The 18,742-nt window shown below is 46.3% G+C and overlaps 1 protein-coding gene across 2 annotated transcripts in view; it reads right to left on the reverse strand.

The window, feature by feature from the left end:
• Positions 1–7,772: 7,772 nt before the first annotated feature.
• The window catches only part of Fgf1 (fibroblast growth factor 1), a 130,502-nt gene continuing 119,532 nt past the window's right edge, over positions 7,773–18,742 (reverse strand). Inside the window, exons 3-4 of one of the 2 annotated variants that reach the window (XM_051164013.1) lie at positions 13,165–13,268; positions 7,773–8,108 (exon numbers count right to left, since the gene is read on the reverse strand). In XM_051164013.1, coding sequence (XP_051019970.1) covers positions 7,917–8,108; positions 13,165–13,268 — 296 coding nt within the window. In that variant the 3' untranslated portion in view covers positions 7,773–7,916. Of the gene's footprint in view, positions 8,112–13,164; positions 13,269–18,742 lie in introns of both variants that reach the window. The other variant, XM_051164012.1, reaches the window with a different exon arrangement.

An 18,742-nucleotide genomic window follows, 5' to 3' on the forward strand; every position in this document is an offset into this window, starting at 1 on the left:
CTAATATGTAGGATATCTGATGTACAACTCCGAAGGGGGTCATGACCCACAGATTGAGAACCACTCATCTAGAGATTTTTCTCCAGTACTATGTGTTTTCTAAAAGGAAGGACCATACATTTTTTTTTTTTTTTTTATCTTCAAACACTCTTGGTCTAGCACATGTATAACAGTAGGTTTCAAGCTTCCTAATACTGAGATCCTTTGAAACGCTTCCTCATGTTGTGGTGACCTCAGCCATAAAATTATTAAGTTGCTACTTAATAACTGTGATTTTGCTACCGTTGATGAATTGTAATGTAAGTATATCTTATGCAGGATATTGAATACATGACCCCTGTGGGGGTTGAGACCCACAGCTTGAGAACCACTGTGGTATAAGCTATGATGATGCCTTGTCTGTCTATTACATTTCTGCTCCTTTGCCACACTCTTCCGTTCGTTGCTTTGTGACACTGGACCAGGACTCTGCAAACATTTCTCCTCCCCCAGTGAGGCTTGTCAGTAGAGGGCGCCAGAGGGACACTGTAAGAGAAGGACTTTTCTTTTGGGTTTGGGGCTTGCCTTCTTGCTGGGTGCAGTACCCAAGAAGACCTGGTGGTGCACAGGCTTCTGTAAGTTCTGACCGTCCAAAAAGTTGCATCTAGACAGTCTCACCAGCACTCCCATTGGAAGCTCCCTAAAGCGCTTCCAGACACATCTTTCCAGTACAGCCTACATCTCTTCCTTGAGAGGACACCGGCTTGAAGTTCATTGTTTCCTCCAGTTCTTTCCTTTCTTCCGCCCTAGGAATTGTAGCTGCTCCTTGTACCTGCCATTCCGGTATTCCTTAGAGATCTCTTCACCTCTCTTAGCCATTAAAATCTCCCTGTTCATATTATTGATGTGAATACCATCTCCTGCTTGAATGCTGACTCATATGAGGGTAGATAGTAAATGATTAATAAGTGGATGCCTTAGTGCACCATCAAGGGTAGATGCTTTTGCTTCCTGCTCCTGCCTTGGAAGATGGTACTGGGCACCCTCTGACTCTTAGATATACCCAGGAGGTCCAAGTGCCATGTGCATTTTCAAGCAATCTTAAACCACATCTCTCTTTTTCACTCAGCTAAATATTGCATGAAAGTCAAGTAGCAACACATTTCCGTTTTCTTTTCCCTCTCTTCACAGCTTTCCTGGAGTGCCTGCCTATAGTGTCAGAGAAAGCCTCGCCCGCCCTAAAACCTGCACCATTGTCCAGGTCTGATGCAGGTGTTTCGTTTTGAGAGTGTCATAGGGTTTCCTATTCATTTCCACAGAAAACTCCTGGATGATTAACACAGTTGGTATCCCCAACCTCCAAAAATCTCACCTTTTCACCTCACACAGAAGAAATTGCTCTACAGGAGCATTCCTCTCATCTGCTTCAGAGAAGAAAGTGGTTTTGGTTTGGTTTGGTTTGGTTTTTTGGCTAAGGCATATGGGTAAGAGAAGTTAACAGCTTATGGTTAAATACCTCTGGGCCAGACTCTACACATCATTTTCCTATGACAGGAAAATGGCGAAATGTGAAAATGACAATGAAGTCAACTTCTAGGTAAATGGCTTTTCTACATTCACACCCTCAAACACTTGGGCCAAGTGAATCAGCTTCTTAGACTGAGTAGAGTTCCCAGCAGGGAGGACGCAACCCTTCATTAAGGCTGAAGTAAAAGCACAGCTAGGAAGGGTGAGGTTTTGCTTGTTTATGTAATAAAATGGACACCAGCAGTTTGCTGCTGCGTGTGTAAATTTAGCCCGTGTGGTGAGATGGGTTAGGAGGAGGAAGCAATTTGGGAAATACCTCCTCCCCACATCACAAACATTTGTAACCCACCAGCAGACCCCAAATTAGGTCCTACAATATCTGATTGGACGAAACAACCCCCCTGTCTGGCTTCAGGCAGTGTATGACCTCATTTCTTGTTTTTTAATAACTAGGGTGTAAAGCTAACAGTGTAACATGTCCTGGTCACTATGTCAGTCGCAAAGTGGGGCCAGTGTTTCAGCGAGCCTCCAGCAGTCTAGATCTGGCTCACTTCCCCAAAGCTTGAGGGGATGCTACTAGCGTTGGCTCTCCTGCCTGATGTTGCATCCTCATGCCTCCATTTCTGGCTGCAATTTAGAATCCTTTTTATGTGCAGTGTCAAAAAGGAGGTTCTTTTTAGGGTATGGGGTCAGGTTTGGGAAGAGGATTAGGTCATTTTGATGCTTGTAGAAGAAATCATTGCTAGTGCCTTTGAATTGGAGACTACATAGCTTTCACAGTTCATTTGGCCTTCGATCTCCCTACAGCGTGATTGCTCTGAACAACTTTTGAGGGCTGGGGAGATGGCTCAGGGGTTAGAGTGTTCTCGGTGCAAGCTTGAGGATAGAGTTTGAATCCGTAGGACATATATAGATGCCAGACAAGGGGGATGGTCTGCTTGCAATAATTCCAGCTTCGGAAGGTAAAGACAGCATGTCACCAGAATAACCCTGCTAGCAAGACTCCCTGTGTCAGTGAGCTCAGAGTTGATGAGAGACCTTGTCTCAGTGACTAGAGGTGGGCTATTAGTGATGGAGGGTGATTCCCAACAATAGCCTTTGCGTGCATGACCCCACACAAGTGAGTGAATAACCCTCTAGGTATGCTATACACACCCAAAACATGCACACACACACACGCACACCAAACATGCACATACGACAATAAAAAAAGAAAAAAAGAATTTATGAAAAGTACACCCGGAGGCACCTCCTTGCTAATGTCTGATGGCCCACCATCGCTATGGTAGCCAATACAAGAATCTCCCTGTGCTCTGGACCTGGGATTCCTCTCCCAGGCAAACAGGAATCCCACCATATAGGCATCAAAGGTGATGACTTCATTTCTGGTTTGCTCTTTGTAGTCAAGTGCACCCCTAGGAACCAGAGTTTCAGCTGTCCTACCCCCTCACACGTTTAAAAGGCACAGAGTTACCTTCTCAAAGTTGCCTTATGAAGGATGCGAATTTCGAACTCCGTGGGTAGGCTGCGTTGTGGCGGCAGTGGCGTTTGCCTCGTGCTTGAGTCATGTTGGCAAGCCTTTTGTGTGTGTGACTGAGGCAGATAAAAGGCGAGAAGCTCATTTCCAGAAATTGATACTCTACTAGGTTTATAACCTTTCCCCGGCTCTGCCCATTTACGTATTTCATAGAAATTATAATGAACAGGGACTCAGGGGCCCCAGAAAGATAAAGACTGTGGGAGTCAGGGAGGGGATGACTTTGAGCTCCAAAGTGTGAGACCCGTCAGGGAAGAGGAAGTGACCCTGAGTCTCCAGGACTCCCACAGTAGAACTGTGCTAGGCCTGTCCTGGAGGCCGCAGTGGATGTTCAGGACACCTCATCGGTTCATTCACGGCTCAGAGAACACACCAAGCTTGCGAACAGATGGTGCTTGTATCACAGGATGTCCCCTTGTCCTATTTATTCGAGAATGAGCCGTGTCTTTGTAAACACTACAGTCAGCCCAGAATCATAATTGAGGCCTCTTCGTCTTTGGGAAGGAGGGCGGTTGCTTTAAGCTGGCAGTTTTCAAATTATGTTTGTGACCTGTTAAGGTTGTGATCTGGAACTGAGCTCTGCTTGCTTGACCAGTACCTTTTAGTTCACAGAAAGGACATTTTGTGAAATCGTGTTTCAGTCGTGTGTATGTGTAAAGGTTTCCATGTTCTGGGTGTTTATGGCAGGAGTCAGGGGCGCTCCAAAAAGCTCTAAAGTACCACTTAAGGCAACTTACATTATTATTAGGCACACATGTCATGACACATACATGGAGGTCAGAGGACAGCCCTGCGAACTGAATTTCCTGCCCCCCTCCCCCTTTACGTGGGCTCTGGGGGATCCAACTCAGCTTGCCAGGCTCACACAGCAGACACCATTCCCTGCTGAGTCCTCTGGCCAGGCTCACACACGGGCACCATAACCTGCTGAGTCCTCTGGCCAGCGCTTTATGCAACATTAAAAAGGGAGAAGGAGGGACGGATTCTAACTACAGAATGGGTACACGTTTGTGTCTGTTTTGTTTCTGGTTTTCGGGGTGCTGGAGGTTGAACCCATGGCTTCTAGCTTGCTGGGGAAGCTCTCTCACTCAGTTCTAATCAAGCCCTGTCCAGTTATTTTTCTAGGTGGGCCATGATTGTGTATGCATGTGTGTGTGTGTGTGTGTGTGTGTGTGTGTGTTTGAGTGAGAGCATTAACTCTGACACCAGTGGTCTTAAGACATATAGGCTATGGATACCGACCTAAAATTATGAATAACTCCTTAATTTTTCCAGTTCATAATAGCTTTGCCTAAGCAGAAAATGGTTAACTTGACAATAGCACTGTGGCCTCACATAGTATGTACAAGGGAGAAAAAGCCCCTGAGTCATAAAGAGTGCCTGCAGGTTTCTAGATGACTCCCAATTCCAGAGACCTAGAAAATTCCCCATAGTGCCTTGTTTCCAAACAAGGGAAGACTGTCTCTGCCTTAGCTTTTCTCGTCAGCCTTTAGTGCCTCCTATTTAATAGTGAGATGACGGGAAATGAAGCAGCTGACTCCTCTGGGATGCTGGATGCCACCTCAGGGATCCTGGATTTCACTGCAGGAGTGCTCAATGTCTTTCCACAGAGAGATGCTCAGAAACCTGGAGACCATGCCACCCATTAACACAACATTTATTAGTATCTGTAAGGTGCAGAGTGTAATACAGTGGGGGCTCGGAGTAAACCTCAGGCATCATCTTCATCAGAGCCTGCTTTGTAGCCAGGGACAATGGTTGCTTTAGGCAGTGTTCTCTGCAGAGCTGAGGACTTGGGCTCCACTGCCTTCAACACGAAGCGGGGGCCTCGTCGTCATCAATGGCAGCTGATGTACCAGTTAGTTTGTTTTTGGGCACACTACAGGCCATTAAGGGAATCACCCAGCTCCGTCTCTACTGTGTCACTAACTGTCACAAGCCCATATGCTTCTCACAGTTTGTAGGGAGTATTGGGCACGTTGTCACAGTAAGCTTGGAATTTGAGTGCATGTGAGAATTACATGACAAGCAGATGGCTTCGAGACAGTTGTGGAAGAGAGTGCACAACCAAATGTTCCCATGTTCAATGGAGACCAGCTGGCTACTTCCTTTCTGCAGATCTAACAGCCTTTTTCCTGTTTTGAAACTGGTCCACTCCCCTGATGCAGACACGGGGATAACAGGGAAGGTCTTGGGTTTACTTTGCCAAGCTTGTCTTTATCACTGCACTGGGGGCAGGGAGAGGGTTGTTTACCGTTGGGGGTTTCTAGAACATGCTATTGACTCAGTAGGAACCTATGAAGTCTGTGTTTTGACCTGACCAAAAGAAATTAATCTCCAGCATCTTTCTTTACACATACATGGCTAGGGAGAGGATACCCCACAGGCGTCATCCCCAGGGACCTCTATCCAGTGCCTAATATACATTGGGCCTGCAGCTTGATCTATTGAGCAAATGCCATGAATTGTGAGCTGGGTTGATGGTCAAAGGCTCCATCTCATCCCTGTGCAGTGGTATTAGTTTGTCTTAATCAATGTTACACTTGAGTTTGGTTCATATGATAAAAACTACTGACCATTCATTCACCTCTGTGTACTTTTACTGGCCAAGGTTTTAAATCTTCAAATACAAAGACATGGTAAACCATACTGTATTATCCCCAGTGTGCCTGGGATTTACTGAAGTGAAACAGAATCATATCTAAATTATAGACTTAAAACAAGTCATGAATCATCTTGTGTAAAAAAAAAAGCTAAACATTATTATGATTATTATTAATTTTTTAAAAGACAAGATCTCTCTCTATACCCCTGGCTGTCCTGGAACTCACTGTGTAGAGCAGTCTGGCCTCAGTCTTATAGAGGTCTACCTGCCTCTGCCTCCTAAGTGCTGGGGTAAAGGCGTGCTTTGCCATACCTGGCAGAACATTATTATTAACCAAGTTATTAAATAATTCAGTTCAGTTTCTCCATTCGCACTCTGAGCTCTCAACAGCGTCGTCTGTCTCCATCCTAAATATGACAGTATAGTTACAAGAATTTTTTTTCCCCAGGGGACAATTATTTTAGATCCTTGTCAAACAGGTGAACACTCCTATCAGTTTTAATCCACAGTCACCATATCATTTCTTTATAGTAAAGAATTAGCATGTACGCATGCATGTCTGAGTGTGAGTTTGTACATGTGCATGCAGTACCCCTGGAGGCCAGAAGGGGACATCAGGTTTCTAGAGTCGGAGTTAGAACTAGATATGAACATTGTGATGTGGGTGCTGGGACCGAATTCCTGTTCTGTGCAAGAGTGGTGTGTGCCCTTAACCGCTAAGCCATCCCACCAGCCCGTAGAGCCTCATTTTGAAAGCATAGTAGAAGACAAAGGAAATCTCGTGAGTAAATGTGTATGTTACATAACTAAGTAGCTTATACATCCTACGCTGCTATTGTCATTCTCTGTGGCTGAGAAAATGTGACAAAAACACAGAAGTCTCACAGTATACTGAAATGGCGTATGACGGGCCTTCTTATGGCATTAGTGGTGTATGTCAGAGATGAATAGTGTTTCTAATTTGCTGGCCAAGTTTACTTTAAGGAGAAAACCTATTTGGAGAAATAATGGTGACAGAAATGGTCTCTTGGGAAAAGCTACCGGTGAGGTTAGCTTTCTTTGCAGTAGGGTTTCTACGACTCCTAAGTGGGCATTTTACAGGCACTGGTTCTTGAAACCACCCTTACCTACCACGGATGCCGCCTGCACGGTCAGGGAAACCCAGGCAGTGGAGGCAAAAGAGGGTGAACTTTGAGCAACCTTCACCTGAACAACATTCTCTGGGGCTGCTCCTGCAAGCATGGTGGGGAACCAGCAGCATCTATGGGACCCGGGGTCCCTTTCAGAACACAGAACTCGTGCACCAGCCATGCCAAATCAGGTTTTATGTTCATACTAAGTCCTTATTACCTGTGTGCATGCATGGTTTGGAGGCCACCGTACTGGGACCCCCACAGCCCATCCCTTGGTGGCTGAGCACACCGTGTCGCAACCTCATTTTCTGTTTCCTCCTTCTCATTTCTAACACCTTCCTTTAGAGGCTAGCATCCATGACTGAAGGTACCTTTCCCTCCTCACTGCTCCTACACCCACTCTCCAGACTCCTGATCTCTGTGCTTGCTGTTATCAGGAACCCACTTCTGGGCCTCGTTCCCTGACTGTGGAAGTTTCCTTGGTAACTTGGTAATGGCTGCTGGGCTATGGATGCATCCTGACTCCTCGTGACTGAGCCCCCGTTTTCTTACTCTGTGCTGGGATCCCATGCTCGCATGCTGTCCGCGGACAAGCCACACTCCCTATTGGGTTTAGGTCCCGACTGTGCATGGGGCTGGGGGATGGGGAGATTGTCTCTGTCATGGAAGTCCTCCAGCCTCACCATCAGTCTCTTTACTAATACTTGTGGGGTGCTGGTAGGGGGAAGTGTAGTCCTGCTGGGTGCCTGGGGCACTCAAAACCAGGGCTTACTCAGTTGGGCAAAGAGCATGCAGCTACCAAGAACCCACTTCTCAGACCCCTCTGGATCCTTCACATGGCCCCATCTTTGCATCATGAGGTCCAGCTTGCAGCAGGTGCCACTGAAGCAACTGGCTATTCACACTCAGACCTAAACTGGCCAGCCAGTTGTCCCCTAGAAGCAAGTTGGTCCCTTTGTTCCAAACTGTGCTGTGCTGGGGCGGGTAGGAGAAAGGCTCAGCAGAAAAGTGACCTGGCTATTTAGAAGCACTGCTTGCAGATTCAGGCTCGGTGGGCTGGGGGGTTAGCGCAGCCAATGGTCAAGGGAACATTTTTAGGGTCAACCAAAATAGGGAGCACCCAGACCAGACACCTCTAGTCAGAAGATACTGGCAGGGGGAGAAACAAGATGGCTTTCTGGCCGTAGTGAGTCCGAGGACCGCGCTTGCAGCTCCCGTTCTTCTTGAGGCCCACGAACCAGCTCTTCTCCGCGTGCTTCTTGGATGTGTAAGTGTTATAATGGTTTTCTTCCAGCCTTTCCAGGAACAGGCATTCTTCATTTGGTGTCTGCTAAAAGGATAAAAGCCAACGGGGGGGGGGGTTAGTGAGTGGTTTGAAGTGGGGTTCCTCCTCTGTTTACCAGCTGTATGAACATCTCCTGAGATCTCTTTCCATACTGGTGATTTTCACTAAAAGCCTGGTTTGTTTGTTTGTTTGTTTGTTTGTTTGTTTTTTTGCCTCGGCAAAACTTCATATTCACACCAAATCCTCAGATGATCTGTGTGTGAGCATGGTTTGGAGGCCATCGTGCTGAGACCCCCTACAGCCCGTTCCTTGGTGGCCCAGCACACCGTGTCGTGACCTCATTTTCTCTTTCCTCCTTCTCAGGTCTAGCGCCTTCCTTTTTAGAGGCTAGCATCCATGATTGAAGGTACCCTTCCCCTCTCACTGCTCCTACACCTGCTCTCCAGACCCCTGATCTGTGCTTGCTGTTATCAGGAAGCCATTTCCAGGCCACTTTCCCTGACCGTGGAAGTGAACATTCCCTGAGCATAAAAACATATGCTGAAACTTCTGTTCTTGGTTGAGACACGCCTTGGACTCCTGATCATTTGCCTTCTACAGGCGCGTGCTACCATGCCTGTAGAACATATTCCTAGCTCTAGACAACTGTTAACAGCTCATGAATACTCTCCCATATCTCCTCATACATGTAGGATGTACAAGGCTCTGTGGATACAGTGTCCTAATCTATCAGGGGTACAGTGTATTTATCTGCTGGGATTCTGTTTCTTCTTTTTTTTTCTTTCTTTCTTTTTTTTTTTTTATTGAGACAAGGTTTTCCTGGCTGTCCTGGAACTCACTCTGTAGATCAGGCTGGCCTTACAGCGATCCACTTGCTTCTGCCTCTTGAGTTCTGGGATTAAAGTCGTGTGCCACCATGCCCAGCCTTATCTGCTATTTTTTTTTTTTTTTAAAGATTTATTTACTTATTATATATACAGTGTTCTGCCTACATGTATGCCTTCCAGCCAGAAGAGGGCACTAGATCTCATTATAGATGGTTATGAGCCACCATGTGCTTCCTGGGAATTGAACTCAGACCCTCAGGAAGAGCAGTCAGTGCTCTTAACCTCTGAGCCATCTCTCCAGCCCCCCTTATTTGCTATTTGACTATTGGGCAGTAAACTTATGAAGGTATAGTCAATATCTCTACCAAGGAAAAGTGAAGTTAAAACATTGTAAGTCATTTGTTAGTTGTGATATCTTTCTGAGTACGGCTCAAAGATAGGAATCAAGATCAGAAACGTGCATCCCTCCCTGTCTCTCTACTCCTCTCTCCTTTTCCTCTCTTTTCCAGGCCTGGGAATTGAACTTAAGTCTTCCCACATGCTGAGTGAGCACCCTACCACCAGACTATGTTCCAAACCCCAAAACAAACATTATCTTTGATCCAGCAATTTCACTTCTTGGACTTTACCGTTAGGAGGCAGTTGAGCCATGTGAAGTCCTGTTTCTGAGGGTGGATTCTGGAGTATTGCCTATTGTGGCAATACATGTCTATGACAAGATGATCAGTGGAGGGGCTAACGTTCCCCCCTCGCAGTAGAATCCAGTACAGCTGTAGGCTTATTGAAATAGTGCAAGCATATTAATAGTATAGTTACTTCGAAGTGTCTATCAGCTGATATTTTACCAACAATTTGTCTACATAGAGGGAAAGAAGCCAGTGTTTCAAATGTCTATTAGACCATGTTTTAGAATGCATGTGCTCAATTTGGATTTAAGGCAACTGTACAGAAACTCTTAGGCTACACATTGTCCTTTTGATGACCTGCCGTATATGAGCGTGCCTTTTTAAAGTCACATGATCCTTATGGACTCTCTTCACCCACAGTTGATTTGTGACTCCCTTTGGCATGGTCTATAATCAGATCATTCGTTGTTCCTTATGTGTGGGCATGTTTGTTGAGAGGGGGAGCCTTATGAGCCTTTATGGTCCTGCATCTTCCTTTCCACACAGAGCTTTGTCGATGATGGCTGCTCACTACCTAGATTAACGGAATTCGCTCTCTCTTCCTGCTTGGGTCTGAGCCAGAGTCCCGCTAAGCAAACAGCTTACAACTGAGCTACACCCCAGAATTAGCTTTTATTAGCAAGGAAGTATGCAACAGGAAGTGTCCAGCTTCTTATTCATTTATAGTCTAGGGAAATGACACCTGGGTGAGACATTGTGGATCCTTATGGAACAAAATAGTACGATACAAATATAGTATCTAGTTTAATGACTCTCTTTCTGGAGGAACTTGGTCCAGACACTAGTACGGGGGTACATTGTTGAGCCAGAAGGAAGGAGGTAGTTTTAGATTGTGTGGGTTGTCATGACCCTATGGCAGGATCACCCCATGATGGCCCTGCATTCAGTGATGAAGGAGGGGTTGGTCACATTCCCCACCTCTTGTTCTCTGTCATAGTGGTGCAGCCGACATGCAGAGTGGCTGAGTCATAGCTGAGTCGGCTAGCCATCTCAGAGGTCCTGCGTCCCTCAGCCAGGGTTTGTGTGTACTAGCTATACACTTGGCACAGTGCTGGGGACATGTTCCTCGGCTCTTGATTCATGCCTATTGTTGTGCTTGTTTCTATTTTTATATTTAGCACACTTCCCCCCCCCCCCCAATTACTTAGGTGACACACATTCATTGTAGAAAAACTGAAAAATACAGGAAGCCATTAGTGTTTTATAAACCCACCCACTTACTACCCCTGTAGATAACTATATGTTAATGTTTTGTGATACAGCATTTCAAACTAAAATTTTAAAAAGAAAAATACCCTTTCTATGCAGGCCACAAATCTGAATTAGAATTAATACCTAAAATTTGCTCAGAGCTTGAGACGGAGCTTTTAGTGGTGTTAGAACATTTCTTTGTCAATGTGGGATAGCTAAGTCCATATTTGGGTGAATTACAGTGATAGCCATAGTTGATGGAGAGAAATTTGTTTTCTTTTTTGGGGGGGGGGGACGGGGAGGAGGGGGAACCTGGAGGATGCTGGGTTTAGGTAGTTCTCCCTCAACATTTGCAGTTAAGTATAAAATATTAGAATAAACGTCAACATTAATTTCAATTAGAGAAAGCCTAAAACTGTGCCATGACCAGCTAAATGACAAGGTGGTCATTTGTCTTAGAGGCGTCATCAGTGCTGTGTCTCCCAGGTGCCAGAAGCTGATGAGCAAGCCCCATCTGCTTCCCCTTGGACAGTCTGTGTGAGGTAGGTACTGCCTGTTGTTATAGACAGGACTTGCAGTGGACCAACGACTAGTCAGAGTAGAGAGACATGAACTTCATTTGTGAGTCTAAGGTGGAATGATTGATCAGTTGACTGATTTGATGGCCGATTGGAAGAACTGGCTTGACTGCAGGAGCAATCACTGTCCAACTCCATCATCTTCTCCAGTGACAAGATTCCATCTCCTGCCCTCTAGTGGGCAGTGAGAGAGCTGCACTGTGTTCATGCCTTGCAGGCTTCCTGTGCCTGTGCTGTTTTGGCAATTTGATACCACTGAAGGCCAGCCCATACTAAACCTACCCTACAGACTGCCTTTTTCTAGGCATCATCTTTCAGAAAAGGAAAGATTGGGTCAAAATTACAGGCAAGACTCTTGTAACTGTTTGGATACAGAGAAGGGACCACTGAATCCCAAAACATTGAAAGTTGGTTTCACCTCTCTGTGTGTAATTCTTGGAGCAGAGATACCCAAAGGCATCAGTTAGATTGCCTCTATTTCCTTCTCTTTCCTACTAAGACAAGGTACACCTAGTCAGAACAGCATCAGACTCCAACTCCAAAAAAGAAGGAGCAGATGGATGGCTTCAGCTACAAAGAAACAATTAAGCTGGGCGTGGTGGCACACACCTTTAATCCCAGCACTTGGGAGGCAGAGGCAGGTGGATCGCTGTGAGTTAGAGGCCAGCCTGGTCTACAAAGCGAGCCTAGGACAACCAAGGCTATAGAGAAACCCTGTCTTGAAAAGAAAGAAAGAAAGAAAAAAGAAAGAAAGAAAAATAATTAGATGCCATTTCTCCACTTGGCTTATTCACCCTTATAGCCCATTCAGCACCTATAGAGGAATTTTGAATTGAATTCCTAATTAAAAAAATTTTTTTAGATGATTCTGGAACAGAAGAGATTATCTTCAAATTTTAATGCAATTTAATTTTTTAAGCTTTAAACTACTGTAACTTTGTTTTTGTTAAAGATTTATTATATATAGAATGCTCTGCCAGGCAGTACACCTGCATGCCAGAACAGGGCACCAGATCTCATTGTAGATGGTTGTGAGGCACCATGTAGTTGGTACGAATTGAACTCAGGACCTCTGGAAGAACAGCCAGTACTTTTAACCTCTGCAACCTGTAACTTTGCTTTTTCAACTTTTGAAAAAGCATTAAGAGGCTTGGGAGATAGCATACACAGTAAACCTGATGTCAGTTTCCAGTACCTACATTAAAAAAAAAAAAAAAAAAGTCAGGCACGGTGGTGTACATTTGTCTCAGCACTGGAGAAGGGAAGACAGGCGGACCCTGGAGTTTTCTAGTTAGCCAGGCTAGTTAATTTGGCAAGTTCCAGGCTAGTGAGGGACCTTGTCTTTCTTTTCTTTTCTTTTCTTTTCTTTTTTAAGGTAGACAGCACCTGAGGACTCATACCCAAGGTAGTTCTCTGGCTATCAAGTGCTTATGTGCACACAAGTGCACCCTCCACACACAGGCAGAACATCAAGAGACATACATAGTCCTCACTCAATTCAAGCGACATTGTTGGATTGAATGAGTAAGGTAGGATTAGGTGTTCTGAACTGAGTGCCCGGCAGGTCACCAGGGTACCAGTTGCTGTTCCTCCCCTCTCCGTCTCTATGATAATCTGAATATTTTGAGAGAATACCACAAGAGGCTCTTTTATGTCTGTGCCTAAAATAAGGCAAAGGCAGAGGGTGGGAATCATACTGGAAAAAACAACAAACAAAGACTAATTGATGGTGTTTCATTTTGCATCACTCCACGTAACAAGACTTCTGGAAACCTCAAACCTTGGTGGAGGCTGGAGGCGTCAGCCTCATACTTACTGAGCCGTATAAAAGCCCGTCGGTGTCCATGGCCAAGTACTGGCCAGTCTCCGTCCCCTTTATATACACTTCGCCCGCGCTTTCCGCACTCAGCTGCAGCTGAACTGGAATGAAAATAACACAAGAAAAAAAAAATCAACAAATACTGCACTTTTGCCAATAGCCCTGCAGCCAGAACAGTTGGCCATGGAAAATCCTGCTTATTCGTTTTTTTGTAGAGCCCTGAGGATGAGCCCCCTGGTGAATCAAAACAGAAGTTTTCCTTTGTTTCTGCTCCAAGGGAGAGCTGTCCGACAGAATTACATTCCTGAGAAAAAGAGAGGCAAGGGCTGGCTTGCCAGCCCATCTGCCCTGTGTGTACCTGCTCAGTTCCTCTGTCTGCTCCCTGTCACCTGAGGGGAAATAATTATAGTGAGAAGTGATATTGTTTTCCCGGGTTCTTGGAGTTCTGTGGAGTAGGCAGCGGAAGCTGCTTTAGCTATCACTCTGCAGGATAGGGCCACACCTCGGAGGCTGAGAGGGGTATGCTGGCAAATCGTTAGTGTTTTAAACCTAGAGATACTTCATTTCCTAGAGAATAGAGAGTTCGTGAGTGTCAGGACTCACCCACAATGAAGTTCAGTGAACCCCTCAAATTCCAGGGTGTCCCGAATGGGGCCCTGGAAGAGAGGAAGTGCTCAGAAGGAGAAAGGAGTTACCCATTTATCTATAAATGCAGGGACAAGAGCAGTCTTCTCAACATTTTCTTCCACAAGGGATACCTGGGGAAGCCTGGGGACCATCTGTGGCATTATACCTGGGGGGCGGGGGGAGAAGGGTACTGCCACTAGTGGGCAGAGGCCAAGCATGCGCCAAACATCCTCCAATGCAGAGAGCAGCCCCTAAAAGTCCTGGAACCCACGCCGAGACACCTTAAGACTAAAAGCAAAGATTGCGAGTCACTTGAGACACCTACCGCTTTGTGCTCTGGTCAATACTACCAAAGTGTCTTGAGTAGTGCTGGACACATCAGAGGCTAATACCCCGTGGGTAATTATTATTTTGTTTCTTCACCTATGAAGTAAGGGATATTGATGGTTCATCCTCGGGAGCTAGGCTTAATTCCAGACTCCTCTGGACAATTTCTTTAGTCTCCAGACTGTCACCAATGGTCATTATGCCTCGGAGTGAGAGGTTCAAACAAAGTATAGAAAGCAGATTAGTGGTAGCCATGGTCTTGACAGGGGTCAGGGTTGTTACAGGAACAGTGTAGCGAAGAGCTATGTGGGGTGGTATTTCACCTCTCTCATAATGAAATCAGGACTTGGGTGGCAGCCCAATACGTGAGGCTGGGTTGGAGACCAATGGACTTGACAGATTTCTCCATGGGCCCATGTGCACCCCTCCCACGCTTCCTCAGCACAATGGATATGCAGCACCAGTGTCTGAGATCCGTGCCCTCCCTTTCCTGTATATAACTTCATCCTGGGAGGTAGGAGCGCACAGAAAGCCACTCCTAGAGATGGCACATGGGTGTTCTTCTAGACAGAGCATATGCATGCACTGCCAAGTGCATTGGCCCCCTCCTACAGCAGTGACAGCATTCTTTTCACCCAGTTCTGCACCCAGTTCTTTCTTACCAGCTCTCAGTTGTTGTTGAGATTTTCTGGGTCTAAGTGTTTGCCCTGCATGTATGTCTCTGTACCACTTGTGTGCAGTATTTATGGAGGCCAGAAGATGGAATCAGATGCCCTGGGACTGGAGTTACAGACAGTTGTGAGCTGCCCCATGGATGCTGGGAACCGAATGCAGGTCCTCTGGGAGAGCAGCCAGCGCTCTTAGCTGCCGAGCCATCTCTCTAGCCTCTAGCTTGTTTGTTTTGCTAGCTGGCTTGTGCTCCATTCTGTAGCTGTGTGTATCGTAACAGTTGGCTACCTTGTGGCAGCTGTGGTGGTGGTTCCCCCTTGCCCCTTGCTTTCACCGTCCTCTGGTTCACCACGAGTGACACATAGTTATTTATGTCAGCCCTAGATGGAGATGCACTTCATCATCCAGGGAAGTCTGTAGAGACTCAAGACTCTCCCACTTCCTGTGGTGAGCAGAGTTTATTCAAATGACAGGAAGGGAGCTGGGAGCCACTGACTGCCACTCCTTCTAGTGTCTCTAGCTTTGGTCACCCATGAGAATATGCACGTGAGATGACAGGCCAAAGGCCATCAAGGACCTGCTCTCTCCAGCTCAGATCACGTACTTGCTCACTTTAAGTGTGTGTGTGTGTGTGTGTCTGTTGTGCAGATGTGAGTGTGAAGATAGGAGAACAGTCATAACTGTTGTCTCTCGAGATCTAGCCACCTTGTTTTTCAAGATAAGGCCTCTCACTTGGCCTGGCACCCTCTGATTAGTCTAGGCTGTGGCCACTGAGCCTAGGGATCTTCTGCGGCTGTCTTCCCTGGTACTGGGACTATGAGTGTGCATCATCACTGCACCCATCTTTTCCATGTGCATTCTGGGAATTGGCCCTATGTCCTCCTGCTGGCATGGCAAGCATTTTCCTGACTGAGCTATTGCCCCAGGCCTCGCCAACCTCCTCTGTACCTAAGGATCTTTGCACCTGCTCTGCCTTCTTCCTCCAGATGTTTACAAGGCTGGCTCTTCTACTTCAGGCCTTTGCCTAAATATCTTCTCAGAGAAGCTTGTCAAGTGGCCATGACACTCTGCCTGTGGGACCTTGGTCCTGCCCATGCAGCCCTAGTGCCAGTGTCCTCCCTTTCTTACTGACTTACTTGCTTGTTCCTGTCATATACTCAGCATATGCTTAGTTTATTGCTTAGAGCTTTATCAAGAAAGCAGAAAGGAAGGAAGGGAAGCAATTTTGTCTGTCTTGTCTTGACTCCTTGGGTCCCCAGTGTTTCCTATCACACTGTACTATACACAGTGTCTAGTTGGTATCCGCCGAGTGAATGTCATCAGGCCAATGTTGACAGAGATGGTTTTGCCAAGCCATCCTCAACAAGCTGTGGTCTTTGAAATGTGTGTCCAACACATTCTCTGGAATTAATGGGGTCAAGATGACAGGCATACATCTGGAGGCTGGACTCTGCCCCCAGCTAGAGGGGTGACCTTGGTCAGGCTTCTTAACCTATCTTGGGCACATTGGTAGGCGTTTGGGTTCCATGTCTATGACGTTCTCTCCAGATGTGATAGTCTGTGAAGCACGTGGCTAAGAATGATATGAACCTCGTGGGGACAGAATGGTATGGCCATATAAAGGAATGCGGTTGGAGCTCATGCCATGACATAGGTTGAATTTTGGAAACAGCCCTGGAGGACCACATGTTTTCTGATTGCAGTTACATGAAAAGCCCAGAATAAGCAAATCCATAAACACAGTGAGCAGATTATTAGAGCCCAAGGCCTGGATAGGGAGTGGGTTGGAGGTAGAAGAATTAAGGCTAAGAGCATGGAAGATTCTTTTTTGAAAATCAAAAATAGTAGAGGTGTCTGTACAGCTCTGTGAAGAAAAATTGTCAGGGCCAGTGAGGTGGCTCAGCAGGTAAAAGCCATTGTCATGCAGACAGAGTGACTTGAGTTTAATCCCTGGGTTCTACGGTAAATTAGTCTTTTGTTTTCTTTTTTGAGATGAGGTTTCATGTAGCCCAGGCTAGCCTCAAACTTGCTATGTAGCCAAGGATGACCTTGAACTGTCAATCCTCCTGCCTCTGTTGCCCAAGTACTAGACTTACAGGTTTGTGCCACCACACTCAGTGAGGAAGGTTTTGTTTGTTTGTTTTTAAAACATTTACTTTCCTAGTTCCGTCTCTTGCTGCAGGGTTAGGTGAGGGCAAGTTCTTTCTTTCTGTGAAATCCCATCATGACCTTGGGAAGGATTCACAGAGGTAAACAAGATCTGGGGGCCTGCCTAGCACATGACTTCAGCCCTCAGCCAGGGATGGTATGCTGGCGAGAGTCGGCTCAAGACTTTCCTCTATAAATATTATTTCTCGAGGATGTCCAAGTTTCATAGCTCATTTTCACTGGGTTTCTTTCTGGCTGAGTTTCCTGCACATATATTTCTGTGAGCTGGGCTGGCTGGGAGGCACAGTGCCCAGCCTACGCTGCTCACAACGGTGGCTGGGTGTCCATCCCTTTGGTGGGGACTCCATCCTAGTTCTGTGGACCTACACCCTCTCAGCTGCTGGCTGATGGGGGACGATCGAGGGAGGAGGAAGTATGACCTCAGCAAGAGGCAGGGACTGGCCACATAGCCCATTCAGTGCCCTGTGTGCACACACCCACGTGTGTTAACATTGTGCTGAGAGCCAGACAGGATCCCTACCTTTAGGGCTCGTCTACACAGGACTAGAGAGACAGACACACAGACCTATGTCTCAGGAGCTCAATCGTAGAGGCAGATAAAAGAGTAAAAAGTACAGTTAAATGTCGCCTCCCATCCCCCCACCCCTGTCACTCTCTCTGTCATCTCTCCCACCTTTGCTGTTCTAGAGAAAAGCAGGAGCTAACTGCAGGGACATGAGTACATCTTCATGAACAGATGTGTACAAAGTATCAAGCTCACTAGATACCAGCCAGGTGTGTCCAGTAGCTGCCCTGGGGAGGCTGAAAAGATGGCCGAGGACTGGGGACCTGTCGAGGAGGGTCTGGCTCGTCCTCACGCTCTCTCTATCTCCATAAAATCAATTCTGCAACCATCACTGGTCCTGGGCTGATGCCATTTGCTGGACTTTGGTCTGTATCGAGTGCATGTTTTTGTATTTTAACTACATGCACATGAGCTATTACAAAGTTTTCATCAAAGAGTCACCATCTCCCATAATTCTTCCTGCCTTCCAGGGGAGGAAATGTTTTAAAGCCCTGTCCCTAGCAATGTGTGTGGAGTCAGTTCTTTCACCTTTACGTGGGTTCTATTAAAACAAAACCAAAACCAAACAAACAAAAAAACAAACACAAACAAATTCAGGTTTTAGACTCACAAGCAAGTGCTTTACCCACTGAGCCATCTTGCTGGCCCAAAGACTTGATTCTTGCTCCTGGTGACCTCTGAGGTGATCTGTGACTCATCTCAGGCTTGAGCACAGGGCTCCATAAGAAGTGAATGTTCTTAGGACCCAGAGGTACCAGGGTGGTGGTGGTGGTGGTGGTGGTACAGATTGGGACAGAGGGTCACAAAAGCCCTCACAAGGAGGGAGACCCTGCTGTCTGTGAGCAGGAAGGACAGCAGCCCTGGGCGTTTCAAGTTGTTTATTACAGAAAAACAAAGTCTGTGGCTCCTTGAGTACTTCCTTTAGCCTAGTTCTGAAATAGAGACAGCAAATTTTGATTTAGCAGAACAGGAAACAATGTTCTACAGGCAATTTAGTGGTCAATAGGAAACTCTTTTAGAGAAATTCAGAGCCTTATAAAAATTGACTTGAAGAGAGTTGGGAAAGCCTTTTGTGGTAGATTAAACACACACACACACACACACACACACACACACACACACAAACACAAGCACAAACACACACACCAAAACCTGGCTATATAGCTCAGGCTGACTGGTAGTTGCAGTGATTCTCCTGCCTCAAGCTCCCAAGTCCTG

Source organism: Acomys russatus, chromosome 20, assembly GCF_903995435.1.
Source record: "Acomys russatus chromosome 20, mAcoRus1.1, whole genome shotgun sequence".
Taxonomy (NCBI): Eukaryota; Metazoa; Chordata; class Mammalia; order Rodentia; family Muridae; genus Acomys; species Acomys russatus.